This window comes from Xenopus tropicalis, chromosome 8 (genome assembly GCF_000004195.4).
Source record: "Xenopus tropicalis strain Nigerian chromosome 8, UCB_Xtro_10.0, whole genome shotgun sequence".
NCBI classification, from domain to species: Eukaryota; Metazoa; Chordata; class Amphibia; order Anura; family Pipidae; genus Xenopus; species Xenopus tropicalis.
The window spans coordinates 3,871,142-3,885,200 of NC_030684.2; the positions used below are offsets into that span (position 1 = coordinate 3,871,142).

The 14,059-nt window shown below is 37.2% G+C and overlaps 2 protein-coding genes across 2 annotated transcripts; both read right to left on the reverse strand.

Moving 5' to 3' along the window:
• Window positions 1-3,681: 3,681 nt before the first annotated feature.
• Window positions 3,682-7,329, reverse strand: LOC100491049 (nicotinamide N-methyltransferase). The gene is given in 5 exon segments (XM_031890752.1): window positions 3,682-4,283; window positions 4,285-4,419; window positions 5,730-5,937; window positions 6,851-7,027; window positions 7,149-7,329. Coding segments are annotated over 4 exon segments (774 nt in total). The 5' UTR covers window positions 6,999-7,027; window positions 7,149-7,329; the 3' UTR covers window positions 3,682-4,000.
• Window positions 7,330-9,679: 2,350 nt separating this feature from the next.
• LOC100491215 (indolethylamine N-methyltransferase) lies at window positions 9,680-13,073 on the reverse strand. Its single transcript, XM_031890745.1, is given in 4 exon segments — window positions 9,680-10,299; window positions 11,200-11,407; window positions 12,032-12,191; window positions 12,481-13,073. Coding segments are annotated over 4 exon segments (915 nt in total). The 5' UTR covers window positions 12,598-13,073; the 3' UTR covers window positions 9,680-9,869.
• Window positions 13,074-14,059: the final 986 nt, after the last annotated feature.

Below are 14,059 nucleotides of genomic sequence, written 5' to 3' on the forward strand. Positions count from 1 at the left end.
ACATGTGCTCTCCTTTTCCTATCCCTCCCTGTGTTAGCCCTCTAGCTAGTTCTCTTGGCTAATTATTGTGAAAGATAAAGTTCTCCCTGGGCAAAATACACAGCAAAAATCAACATGGGCAGCTCATTTCACTTTATTTTCATAACTAAAGAAGCCGGTATCTGTGCTAATGTATCCAGTCATTAAGCCTGAGATGCAGGGTTCAGACTGGGGGGTGCAAGGCCCACTGTTGCTCTCACCCCAGGGGACTCACAGCCCACCAGGTGACCCCTGCCCTGGTCCCCACGGGAATTGGAAAAAAACTCAATAGCTAAAAGTGCATAAAAGTTACAAAAATCAATTGACTTCTATAAAAGCCTGTCAGTTATAAATTTGAATTTAAAAAATATGTTAAATAAATTATTAAAATTTTTGTTTGTTTTTCTAAAAAAATCTGTAAACCACTAGAACAAAAAATGAAATAAAGATTATTACAATTTGCCATATAAAAAAGCTCCCACTGATTCCACATGACAGAAAGCATTTAGTTGGAAAAGTTATAATTAATCACCAAAGAAACAGTTTTTTGAATAAAAAAATTGAGTTTTAGTGTAAAAAACACGAATTGTGAGAAAAAATTGTGAGAAATTTCCCAAGACTCAGTACAGGATTTGCTCCATCTGACATTCAGCTGATTTTTCTTTGTTAAATTAGTAAATATAACTGCCACATCTATCAAACTTGCACACAAAATATTTTTTTTCATACAGTGTCTACAGAAAAATTCATACCACAATCAAAGGAACATAAACACAAAGGGGCAGATTTAACAAAATGTGAGATTAGAGCTCACTGCAGAAAAATTCCCCCACTCTCATCTACATGAACTCAAAAAGTTTTTTAGTTGATAAATATCAAAAAAATCTTGACATTTTTCTACGCGACAAAAAATTGTTGCCCATGTCAAAAAAATTGTCACACATATGTCTCTTTTTGATGCGTGCATGAAAAAATTGCACCACACAACAATTTTTTGGGGACTCACAGCATGTTTGCTATTTCACTTAACTTTTGCAAGATTCACAAAATTTTTCTTCAAAGCATAATGGAACAGATTCACTCATCACTAGTTAGTTTATGTGCTCAAAAGTGTTATAATGCATATTATCCTATGCAGTGCCAACATATTATAAAGCTCTTCATGACATTAGTTCCTGCACTGGTGGAGCATTCAATATGAGAACCCTATCCAATTTGCTTGCAATGATTGTCACAGTGTGAGACTGATAGCTGACACTACAAGTAGCTGCGTATAGTCTCCTATTGTGAAAAGAGGGCCTGCTTGCAATGGCAAACCATGTTTATGGCAGGCAGGCCCTGGTTTCACAGTGGGAGTCAGAAAGCAAATATAGGAAACTTCTGATAGACATGACCCAAATACTTACCTAAAAGCCATCCATGAGGCATTTTTCCACTTTCAAAATCAGCATATAATACGGACTGCTTAAAGATGTAAGAATCATGTGAGGAGCCTGGAAATCCTGAAACAATACTCATGATATTCATGTTACTATCACAAACGACTTGGATATTCAGAGAATGGTCATTTTTGCGATTCCAGAAAATATGCTTTTTGTCTAGGTGGGGATTAAATGCCACATGGGTGCAATCTATGGCACCTAACACATTTGGGATTCCACTCACTCAATAGAACTCTTTTTTTACAGTGTTCCAGTCATTTCTATTGATGGGAAACTTTATATATTCCCAGACACTGAACATATTGCATTCAGGACCTGCCAAGGCAATGTAAAAATGTGGACTGTGACTTTCCACCATATATCCCTCCAACTTTCTGAAAACTTCCATTTCCAAAAAAATGAAGGGAGCACAGAAGTTTAACTATTTCCTCCTCTGATAATCCCTCTAGAGTTGATCTTTCCCTGAAAACTCGAAGATGCATCACTCTAGGACGATCATATACTTGATTATCTTCTTCAGAATCCAACAAAAATCTGACTGCAAAGTCCATGTTGTCTTCACAAACCCTCACCAACCGCAATGTTGTTTAGTGATGCCCACTCCTAGGAAGTGTTAATATTGGCAATAATTATCACAATATTTCATGCTTTTAACGCTTAAAATATGTCTGTGAATTATGCCTTAGGACTATTTCTATTTGAAAATTATCGCAATTGGATGGACATAGCGCTCTGCGATAATTGAGATTTTTGTGAATACGATGTGACAATTAAGACATGCTTAATGACTTTAATGAATTGTTACTTAATTAAACATCATTTTTAATGCATAAATATGTGTTAAGTGATAACAACCTTTTGTGAATCAGCCCATAAAACTTTCATTTTCAAATTCAACTAAACTCATGAATGTCTAAATCCAAAAAAATGAATGTTCCGAGACAAAAGAAGGATCTTCCCAGAAAGCAACGGGACCTCTGCCATTGACTTCTACATAAACTCAGCAAGTTTTAGATGGAAAATTGTCGGAATCGGATTTTTTGGCCATTTAGACACATAGTAAAAAAAATTGTGGGGGGGGAAAAAATTCTATTGTTAGTAAATGGGCACCTAGAGGATCCAATTCAATTTTGGTAATGTAGAAATGTACAAATATTGCACACTTAGCACCTTGTGGTTGGCTTCCAGTATTCTCAGTATTCATGATGTAGCTTACATACCTGATGAGAATAATTTATAGAGAGATTTCAGGGGATCTTCAACCAGCTCTTGGGAACCATCTTATCAGCCCTGACGTACGTGTGAAAGAGATGACAGGGATCAAACTCTTCATCATGGTAGTCCTTATTGTCAAGGAATAACTCAAAGCAAATCGTATCAGCAGTTTTTTCCAGGAAGTGGAGCTATAGGCCTAAATAAACCTTTCAGACTATTGATGTGATCCTCTATGTGGAGGAGAAGTCTAAAGACAATGTAGAGAGGGTCACCCTTTTGTGTTGGTGCAACTTCTGGATGTACAGCCATTTCCCAATTTGGTAGCCAAAAACCAAAGTAGAAGTTAAGTCCTCACCACAGTGCCATAATGGTGTCTTTATTAAAGCCAGGTTTTTCCACGGTGTAGAAATGAGGTGGTTGCATAATGATGCTTCCTCCTAACCTTAAAAATATAAGTATTCTCAAGTTTTGGGGAGAACATTAGAAGGAACTCCTGAGAGAGGCCAAGTTCCAAAGATCCCTCACTGCCAGTCCATGTTGGGTTAGGGACTTTATTGGGGGAATTAAACAGGAGGGAGCAATGGCACTAAGGAGGGGCCCCTGGGTCCGCACATAAACTTCTCCCAATTTTCCCCACCTAAGGGGGTGTGTTCAAAAAGTCCAAGTGATCAGAGTTCACATGGATAAGTCTCTTTCTGAGTCTTATTTTAAAGTCAATTTTTGCAATCCTTATATGCAGACCTAATAGTATTTGAAACCAAAGCAATACTAATTGGCCCAGCACTATCTACTTAAAATCTCCTACTCTTCCTCCCTTACTGGTCCTTGACTCAACTGGCAGCTCCCAAACCCCTGTTGGATGCTCACCCTCTGGCCCTTTATTCACTCTATTTCCTCAACTCTTGCACCCTAGGCAGCTGCCTCTCCTACTTAGATCTGGCCATGCTTAAGGCAAGACTTGAGTCCTAGTCAGTTATTCTGTCAAAGAAAGCAAAAAAAACCTACACTCAGGGCATAAATATCAATTTATTTATTTGGAATCAAATTAAAATGCACTTAATTATTCTCTCATACACTCAGAACCCCTGGAATGGAGGTATATAGATCTTTCACATCAATGGTACAGAGTATGAGCCTTCTCTCTAATACTGTCAAAGCCAGCCACAGTAAATAGATATCAATATATATATATATATATATATATATATAGAGAGAGATAGAGAGAGAGAGAGAGAGAGAGAGAGAGAGAGAGAGAGAGAGAGAGAGAGAGAGAATTAAAGGCTGTAATAAAGATTACACAGCAGAATCTGGGTGAATCTGACCAGTTAAACCACTCGGTCTTTACGGCACACAAAGTAGACAACTGATTCATAATCGGTCAAAGGGGATTTAAATTTCCTACTGTGAGTTTCAGTGCTCACAACGGTGCAACCGGCTTCTGTTACAGCCTTTTGCATAAACTCTTCATTGTGGGCTAGTGCACCAAACTTGTGTTGGCCGACCATGTAATAAGAGATGTTGGTCCCTGCCACCATGACCAGGTGACCTCCAATCTTCAGGTGGGATAACAATTTATTTAGAAAGTTTATATACATATCGTTATCTTTGCAAGTGATAAACAATGACCATACAATCTGCTTGGGGCAACACAACTGCACCCAGTGGGTTCTCCTTGGTGATGTCCCATTTTAACACTTGTTTGATTGCCCCTCTGGCCTTTTCTTCTTGCTTCTTACACCCATTACTGAAAAACAACACATTTGCTGTGTTTAAAAATATGTATATTATCATATATTATTATTATTATTATTTACCCTATTTATTGGAAGGGCTAAAGCTCTATGACACCCTCATGCAAATTTTTATACAATCTATAAGGTCTCCTCTGGTGGGACCTACAGCTGATGAGGCATCCAGAGAGTTTGTACAGCTAATGGCAACTTTGTTATCATGGAGATAAAAAAAATCTACAAATGAAGATCTATAAAGTCTACTCTTGTGGGATTTACTGCTGATGAGGCATCCAGAATGTTTGGTTCATATGGACCATTAAGAAACTCTGTTGAGATGAAGTCAACCCCAACCAGGTTATTTTCTAACCTGAGATACACCGTTATACTTGTAGGGGTTTAGAGAATTCTTTCTGCTGTTTTCCTGTTTGTGACATCATCCAGCCCAGTTACAGGCTGAAGAGAAATATGATTTGCAGTAAGCCCCAGTGCACTTCTGGGAAAAGAGGAGGATCCAGGAAGTGCCTTGCTTTGGAGCCAAAATTGGGGGGTGGGCCAGCAGAGGTTATAAGGGAGCCCTACTGCAGCAACCAGCCAGATCCGGAGAACAGAAAGAGAGAGTAAAGGACTGAGTGTGCTCTGCTGTAGTACCGAGCTCCAGCCATATAAAGGGAGACATCTGCTTAGCTGCTGTTGGGTGCCTCTATCTCTGTGTGAATCCTCAGTGAGTGATCCATGTGAGGGAGGCTATTGGAAGGCCCCAGTGTGTGGTCCCCTGTGTGAGGACAGGTGTTGATCGAGTGCCCCAAAGTACCTCTCCAAAGGTAGAGGTACTTTGGGGCAGGTAGCACTACCTGAGGAAACTAAAGAGCTCTTGGGAAAGGGATTTTGCCTGAGACTGAACTGGGTAAGGGTATTTCCACCAGGAGTGGAGTGTGGGACTGCATCTTGGGAAAGACTGTGCTGGGAGTTGGCTAAACCACATGGGTTTCCCAGAGCAGGGTTTATACAGTTCTGTTTGCATTTAATAGTTATTGCCATTTCTAAACTGTTTTAGCTGCTGCAAAACTGTCTGTGATTTATTTCCTAGTGGAATTCTACTGAGATGTGCTCCTCACTGCCCAACAGATGGAGGCAATTTAGTGACCCTAAAGAGCAGGAGAAAAATGCTATTGAGCGAGTTTGCTTTGAAAATACCACCATGATATTGCTTGATTACAATTTCTTGCATAATATAGCCCTTCGAATGTTTGGCCACCTTGAATTCTTTCAACTAGATCTTAACAACAGAAAATAACAGCACCGTGGTCTTTTCCCACCTCACCTTTGCCCTGTAAGTGAGCAAGCAAACTCTGCAGCGTGGGATTGTTCCGCAGCTCCGGGCTCATTTCGGATCCAGCTCTCTATGGCTCTAATACAGCAGTCTGAAGATTCCAGCAATATGATATTTTTGAAGAAATCGGCAGCGACAAAGGTTTTAGACACGTCGGAGCCAACGGAAAGATTTATCAGTGTTTCTCCCTTCACAGAACCTAAAGGCAAAAACAACAATGGTCATTTCTGAACTATTGTTAGCGATGCCCTCTTTATATGAATGATTTAGTTTTGGGGCTCATCATATATTTTAACTCTTTTCACAATCTATAGATTTCCATAGAATTCAGCAAAACAGAAGACGAACCCATATGTGGTGTGACCTGAAAGCAAAGAAAGTTCACCCAGCACACCCTTACCTCCTCCAACAGTTCTGTAAGATTCTTGTAAAATATAGATATATTGTGGGTTCCAATATTTTATTAATCAGTAATGAAACCTTTTCTTCTAGTAGAGGAAACTGTCTTTTTAGCTTAGCACCTGGTTGTCTGGTCCAAACAATAATTTGGAAAACAAAGGTACTTGTCTGGGAAAGGTTCGGTCACACCTAAACTCTAATTAGCATTATCAAAGGGTGAAGGACACTGGTGATATGCATAATCAGTTACTCAGGACAGACTTTGTGGAGATGCAAACATGACAATTGGAATATCCAAAATGGAGGACAGGTAACTTCCTGTAACTGACTGGTATGTGCTAGCATCATTCAAATCAGGAGAGACTTCTAGAAAGTTCTAGAATCCACCCATCTCTCCTGTATATAAGTTGGCTTCAGTAGGGCACAAGTAGACTCAGGGCCAGGAGAGGAGTGACCACTATACCAAATCAGAGGGAATTCGGTGCATCCCTACTTGGGATAAACAAAAAATTACAGTCATAATTGAATCAATTACAGTCATCTTGAATTGATTCATTTAGGAGTACAAAACAGTTCTGTTCATTTTGATTTGTTAATACTGATTTTTTTTTCTAATGCTTAACATTCTTTTACAAAATATGAAGCAGAACAATTAAAAGTAAAAGTTAAGTTGACTTTCAGTATTCTCAATATTTATAATGGAGCTCACATACCCGATGAGAATAATTTATAGAGAAAGCTCATGGGATCTTCCAACATCTCCTTCTTAGCAATGGTCTTATCAGCCCCGAAGTACGTGTCAAAGAGAAGACAAGCATCCAGATGTTCATCAAGGTAGTGCTTCTGCTCTGTGCTGCTCATAGTGAGGGTTCCCCAACAGTCCCGTTACCCTGAAAACAAAGGTCATTTAATATCAATCAACTGAAATTAAAATACTTGTATCAAGACTTTTTATCCATGAACTAATGAATTTTATCAGTAAAGATACCAAACACAACATTCTGTACTCACGGTTAGATTCCCGAAGGCTGACTCTCACTCAGTGATGGATACACTGCGTAGTTGAGGCGCTTGGGTTTGTGGATGAAAATCATGAACAAACAACATGTTATTTACAATACAAAGTTTAATACTCGTGGTTGGATTCCCGAGGCTGACACTCGCTCAGCGATGGATAAACTTTGTAGTCGAGGCGCTTGGGTTTGTGGATGAAAATCATGAACAAACAACATGTTATTTACAACACAAAGTTTAATACTCGTGGTTGGATTCCCGAGGCTGACACTCGCTCAGCGATGGATAAACTGTGTAGTCGAGGCGCTTGGGTTTGTGGATGACAATCATGAACAAACAACATGTTAATTACAATACAAAGTTTAATACTCACGGTTGGATTCCGGAGGCTGACTCTCGCTCAGCAATGGATAAACTGCGTAGTCGAGGCGCTTGTTTGAGATAAATGTAAACTCAGTTGTTTGTAAAATCTTTCTTACATTCTTACTGGGCAAAATGGAGGGTATATCTTTCATGCACACAAATGATTAACCCCAGGTACCTGCTTGGCAGAAGAGTAAAATACGGAACAAAATGAAAAAAAAATATATGTAAAATAAAAGTGTCATTATTAATAATGAACAAACGATTGAAAAAATATCATTCACTCAAATGGTATTTGAATGACTTTATTACATTGACATGCAGTAGTAGTTATTCAAGATGTGGGTTTGTCATTGTTTGTAGTGAGAGTAAAATTAATCAAATGTATAGTAATATTGTATTGTAATATTTTAAAACTGTAAATGAAATTATGCTATTCTGTAGATTTCTATTCATTACTATTGATCAGAAAATCGGGAGAGGCGGGAGAAGAGAGGAGGGAGAAGGGGGGAAGGGGAAAGATTAGGAAGCTCCACAGACTCATGCTGTGCTTTGGAGGTTTGAGCTGAAAGAAGGAAGTCTGACATAGAAGCCCATGTGTACTGAATAGAAGAAAGGGAATGCAGTGTTTCTTTTCACAAAGGACTCGGAGCGGCAGTACTGTGAGTATTTATAGCTGTATTTACAGATACCATTCTGATTAAACTTAGTTTTAACCTTTCATTTTCTTTTAAGGCCACTATATGGTTCTTGAAACTTATAATGAATTACAGTTTCCTCTCCTCCTCAGCAAACTCTGAAACATGAAATATTCTTCAGCTCACGGTTCATTGCTGACCCAGTTTTCTTAGGCTTTTATACAGAAGTCATAAGATTCCTGCAATATAATATGTTTGAAGAAATCGGCAGCAACAAAGTTTTCAGACACAGAAGAGCCAAGTCAAATAACAATCAATGTTTCTCCTTCATGTTTCCCAACACTTTATACACAAAGTTGAAATCCTTCGAGCTTAGTAAAAAAAAAATCAGAACCTGAAAATCTCTGGATACCAAAGGTGACACCGATCATTTTTACTTTGGTTCAGTATTTAGACAGGATTGGGTATGTACTGGGTATGTATTTGGCCAATAGAAGTTATCATGCATTATATAAATATTTAAAGATTATTTTTATCATGGCTGTTTAACATCATTGAAGTTGCATTCTAAACAACATTCTATCTGCCATGGAAACTGGATAACATTCTGCTGGACTTCTCTTTGAATCTTTGTAATCAAATATAAATTTGATGATAACAGGTCATTGTATTTCAATGTAGATAAAGTCCATTAATTTTGGTGCTATTGGCTCTATAACTGGAGAACGTCTTCAACAGAGTATTGAGATAAACAAAAAAGTCCTTTATAAATAATTCAGAATATCTTATACAGTATATATACGGAATAACTAATAAATAATGATTTATACAAACACGTGTTCCTATATTATCTCCACTTCCCAATTGTGGCCTCCACTCCCCCAGGGACCTTCGCCGCCCCTCTCCAGTGCCTTATCTTTGGCATGAGTGGGGAACTCTGTCAAGGATCGGGTCTGGGTCGGTGGGGCCCATTGGGTTTTTTCCGGTGCCTCGCCAGCCCAGTCCAACCCTGGCTTTCCTTATATGAGACAGGACATCATTTGATTGATTTCCATGCCATTATCTTTATCGATCATAGACTTAAACATCCATTTATTTCTTGGGAATCAAATAAAAATGCATTTACTTATTCTCGTAGAACCTGGAATTGTGAGAAGCAGCCACAATGTCTTAAGTAAATAGGAAGCTAAATATATGGCTAAAGGTTGGAATAATGATTCCACAAGAGAAACAATTGGCTGTTGATTTATCTTAGGCAGTGGAAAAAAAGGGACGCGTGGGTTATTTTTCTTCAATAAATGATATATGTCTGGATCAATTAAGGAACACATCAGAAGAAGCTTGGTGTGTATAGTAAGATCCTTGCCATAAAGCAAATAGGAAGTGTTGTATTTTTTTCTCACAAAGGAAGTACAAACATTTCCATGTGTAACAGGAAGTAACCTCTCCCATGGAAGCACATTTTGATCCATTCATTATTTCCTGTGAATTTTGTTTTTTCAAAATGATACATATTCACACAATATTACCCATTGTTTTTAAGACCAATCATTTTTATTTTTCACTATTGATGATGATGATGGTAGCCTTACAAAATCACAAAAATTGGGAATATTTTATGCATTAGGGACACAAATCTAAGAGCAGATATAATAAAGCTAATCTAATTCAAGATTAATCAGAGAATATAATGGCAACTGGGTACGAATCTGAACAGTTAAACCACCCTATCTTTACGGCACACAAAATGGGCAATTGATTCATAATCGCACAAAGGTGATTCAAATTTACTCTTGTGAGTATCAGAGCTCAGGATACTACACCCGGCTTCCATCAGAGCCTTTTGTATAAAATCTTCATTGTACTTCAGTGCAGCAAACTTGTGTTGGCCGACCATGTAATAAGAGATGTTGATGACTGCCACCATGGCCAGGTGACCTCCAATCTTCAGATGGGATAGCAATTTCTTTAGAAGGTTTATATACATGTCGTGATCTTTGCTAACTACCTCCAAGTAATAAGTCGTGACTATACAATCTGCTTGAGGCAACACAACTTCACCCAGTGGGTTCTCATTGGTGATGTCCCATTTTACTATTTGTTTGATCGTCCTTCTGGTTTTTTCTTCTTGCTTCTTCCACTCCGTACTGTAAAACAATACATTATTTGCTGTGCGTTTGAAGAATACATAAATTAGCCCTTTTTACCCTATTTATTGGAGAAGCTAGAGCTAGATGTTGAAAAATGACACATAACTATCAAGTAAAAGAGGGAGGGAAAACATAAGTCTAGTTTTCCCAAGAAAAAACTTGGTTTTGACAGCCAATGATAGTTTTGTTGCCCTTGAAAAAGGCATTCTCTAACCGAACATCTAAACTTCACTGGTGGGTCCTACTGCTGTTGGGGCATCTAGTTTTGTGACCTATGCTCCATTGAGAACCTCTGTGGAGATAAAATGAACCCCAACACGGTAAACTTATTTTCTAAACTAAGATTCCCTCAGAATGCCTATATTATTGTTTCATATAGTACAACAAAGTAGTTTTATCCATATAAGAATATAAAGAATCTACTCCCAACCTTATATCAGGGCACCTATGCAGGAGCAAGATTCACATAAATGAGCATAATGATTTGTGTATTAATATGGTAAAGTGCCCAACTATTTAGGCTTAGTCATTTGCAATATTTTGGTTGGGATGAGCCATCAAGCAACATTTTGGGCTGATCTCAGATAGAAACACTTGAACTAAGGTCCTAAACAAAGTTTTTGGCATATCCTTTGTACTTTATCAAGCGAAGACCACAGTGACCCTGAAGAGACATTGCTTTAAAACTACCGCCTTTTTATTTCTGGACCATAATCCCCACTATACTTTAACCTTTGAAAATATTTTGCAATATGTTTGGGGGGTAACTTGTAGTCCAGCAAAATCGGAATACATTATTGTTAAGCAACAGTGGTCAGATCCCATTTAAGGCCACCACAGTTCTTTAAACTAGATCTTACCAAAAAATAACACAACCATGGCCTTCAATCATCTCACCTTTGTCCTTTAAGTGAGCAAACAAACTCTGCGGCGTGGGATTGTTCTACAGCTCAAGGTTCATTTCTCAACCAGCTCTCCAAGGCTTTCATACAGCAGTCTGAAGATTCCAGCACAATAATATCTTTGAAGAAATCAGCGGCAACAAAGTTGTCAGACATGTTACCGCCAATTGAAATATTAATCAACGTTTCTCCCTTCACAGAACCTACAGCCGAAAAGAAAAATAATTGAAATATTGTTTACTTTTTAACATTGACGGTTTAGTTTGGGATTCATCATATTTTCTACAAGGTATAGATTTGCCCAAGCCCACACAGAATCCCTTTATGATGTGGCCTTAAAGCACTGGACGATTCAATTCAATTATTTTCAAGAAAACTTGAATTTTTCATGGGAACAAAAACATTTTTGGTGATCTTTTAGGTGTAGAAACCATGAAACCACTAATACAAAACTGTCAAAGTGATGTAGAAATCAATGGGAGCTGTCCTAGACAAATTATAACACTATTCATGCTTTTAGAAGTTTTCAGGGGTGGAGGGTTGTTTGGTTTTCCATGTATCTTCATAAAAGTCCACAACCATTCAAGGAAAAAATGTAAAAACCGCAAAAAAGTTCTGGTTTTCACAGTTTTATCGCTTTTTTTTTGTTTGTGAATTTTTTAAAAGGCTCTTTCAATGAGAATATTGATTTATCAGCCTCTAATATTTGTTATTTATTGAAATTTGTATTAAATGTATCTAAATATTATGTGATTATGGATATTACAATTCTATCACCATTTGGTTGGCTTTCTGTATTCTCAGTATTGATAATGGAGCTCACACACCTGATGAGAATAATTTATAAAGAAATCTCAGGGGATCTTCCAACAGCTCCTTCTTAGAAATGGTCTTATCATCCCCGACGTACGTGTTAAAGAGACAACAGGGATCAAACTCTTCATCGTGGTAGTCCTTATGGTCTGCGCAGCTCATAGTGAGGTTTTTCTAAAAGAGACATTATATTATAAGCAAAGGTCACAATATCTTTTAAACGAAGTTCAAATGTATGAATTAGTACTAAATAACGAGAAGGAACAAAGGTGTAATGCTCAGAAATCATTAGGTTTTAGGGTTTTTCATACCATAAAACATGAATTTCAGCAAGGAACAACAGCACATGCTGTTATAGAATATAAAATTAATATAAACATATATACAAACTATATGTCAGATAGATCTTAATACAATACTTCTCAATGTCACATCTCATGAGTTCAGATGAAACATCAAATACCTTGGAATTTGTTGTAATCGACACTCTCACCTGGAATCCTGGGTGATATTCTGGAAGGAGACAGTTGGCACAAGATGCTGGATACATACAGGAGATACACTCCTTCAGTCTGTGCATTTATTGTTGCTGAAAATCATGAATAATCAATGTATTATTTACAAAGGAAGTCAGCAGAGACCATGTGACAGCAAGTAAAGAGACCATGTCTTGTCTGCTAAATTAGAAAATATATTAGATTTTTATTCAGACTGTATTTGAACAATAAATTTCAGTTTATGTAAGTAATGAAACAAAAACATAAGAGCGACTGTAAATACCTAAAGGATATGTGGAGTGTTTCTTGGGGAAATTTCCCATGACTCGGTACAGGATTTGCTCCATCTGACATTCAGCTGATTTTTCTTTGTTAAATTAGTAAATATAACTGCCACGTCTATCAAAATTGCACACAAAATATTTTTGTTCATACAATGTCTACAGAAAAAATGTAACGGGGTGCTGCATACCACAATCAAAGGAACATAAACACAAAGGGGAAGATTTAACAAAATGTGAAATTAGAGCTCACCCCAGAAAAATTCACCTATTCTCTGTTTATTCCTATGGGATTTTTAGAAGCATATTTATCAAATGGTTAACTCTAACTTTTAACCATTGGTAAATATGCTTCTTAAAATCCCAAAATCCCATAGGAATAAATAGAGAGTGGGTGAATGTTTCTGTGGTGAGTGAAAAAAAATCATGCTAAGGGGCAGATTTATTAAAATTCCACAATTTCTAATTTTTTTTAAATTCTGCTAAACTTGTTTTTTTATTATTTACTAAAAAAAAAACGACTGCAAGAAAAGTTGTAAAATAAAACTTTTTCGAATTGTTGCTGTTAAAATCCCAACTGTTGCTGCGACATTTCAAAAAAGTTTTTTACAACTTTTCTCGCGATTTACTAAAATTCCATAATTTCTCATTTTTTTTTCAATTTTCAAATTTGACTAAACTTGTTTTCCTGAATGCCTATTATTTACTAAAAAAAAGTCACAAGGAAAAGTCACTGTGAGAAAAGTCGGAAAAAACTTTTTCGAATTGTTGCTGCGAAAATCTCAAATCCAGGATTTGGTTAAGGATCTGGCCAAAATTTGGTCTTTTTTGGCAGGATTTGGATTCGGGCGAATCCATGCTCCTGGCTGAACCAAATATGAATCCTAAAAATCACGACTTTTTGTCACGTAAACATGGAAGTTGAAAATTTTAACTTTCCGTAACCTAATTAGCATATGGTAATGAAGATTTAACCCTTCCTTACCCTTGCTTTATCTGAGAAAATAAGAAAAAAAATCGAATACCTCAAAGTAATAGGACTGCAAAATAATGGCTAGGGCATCTTCCATTGACTTCTACATGACCTTCCAAGCTTTCAGAGGGTGTATTTACATGAATTTGACACGTAATAAATAGCAAAAACAAAAATCACTTTTATTAAAGCAAAAAAAATATGAATCACGGAGAAAAATATGATTGTTGATAAATATGCTCCTGAGAGCATGAAGATAGCCAAAATTGTAGAGCCGTATCCCTAACCTTT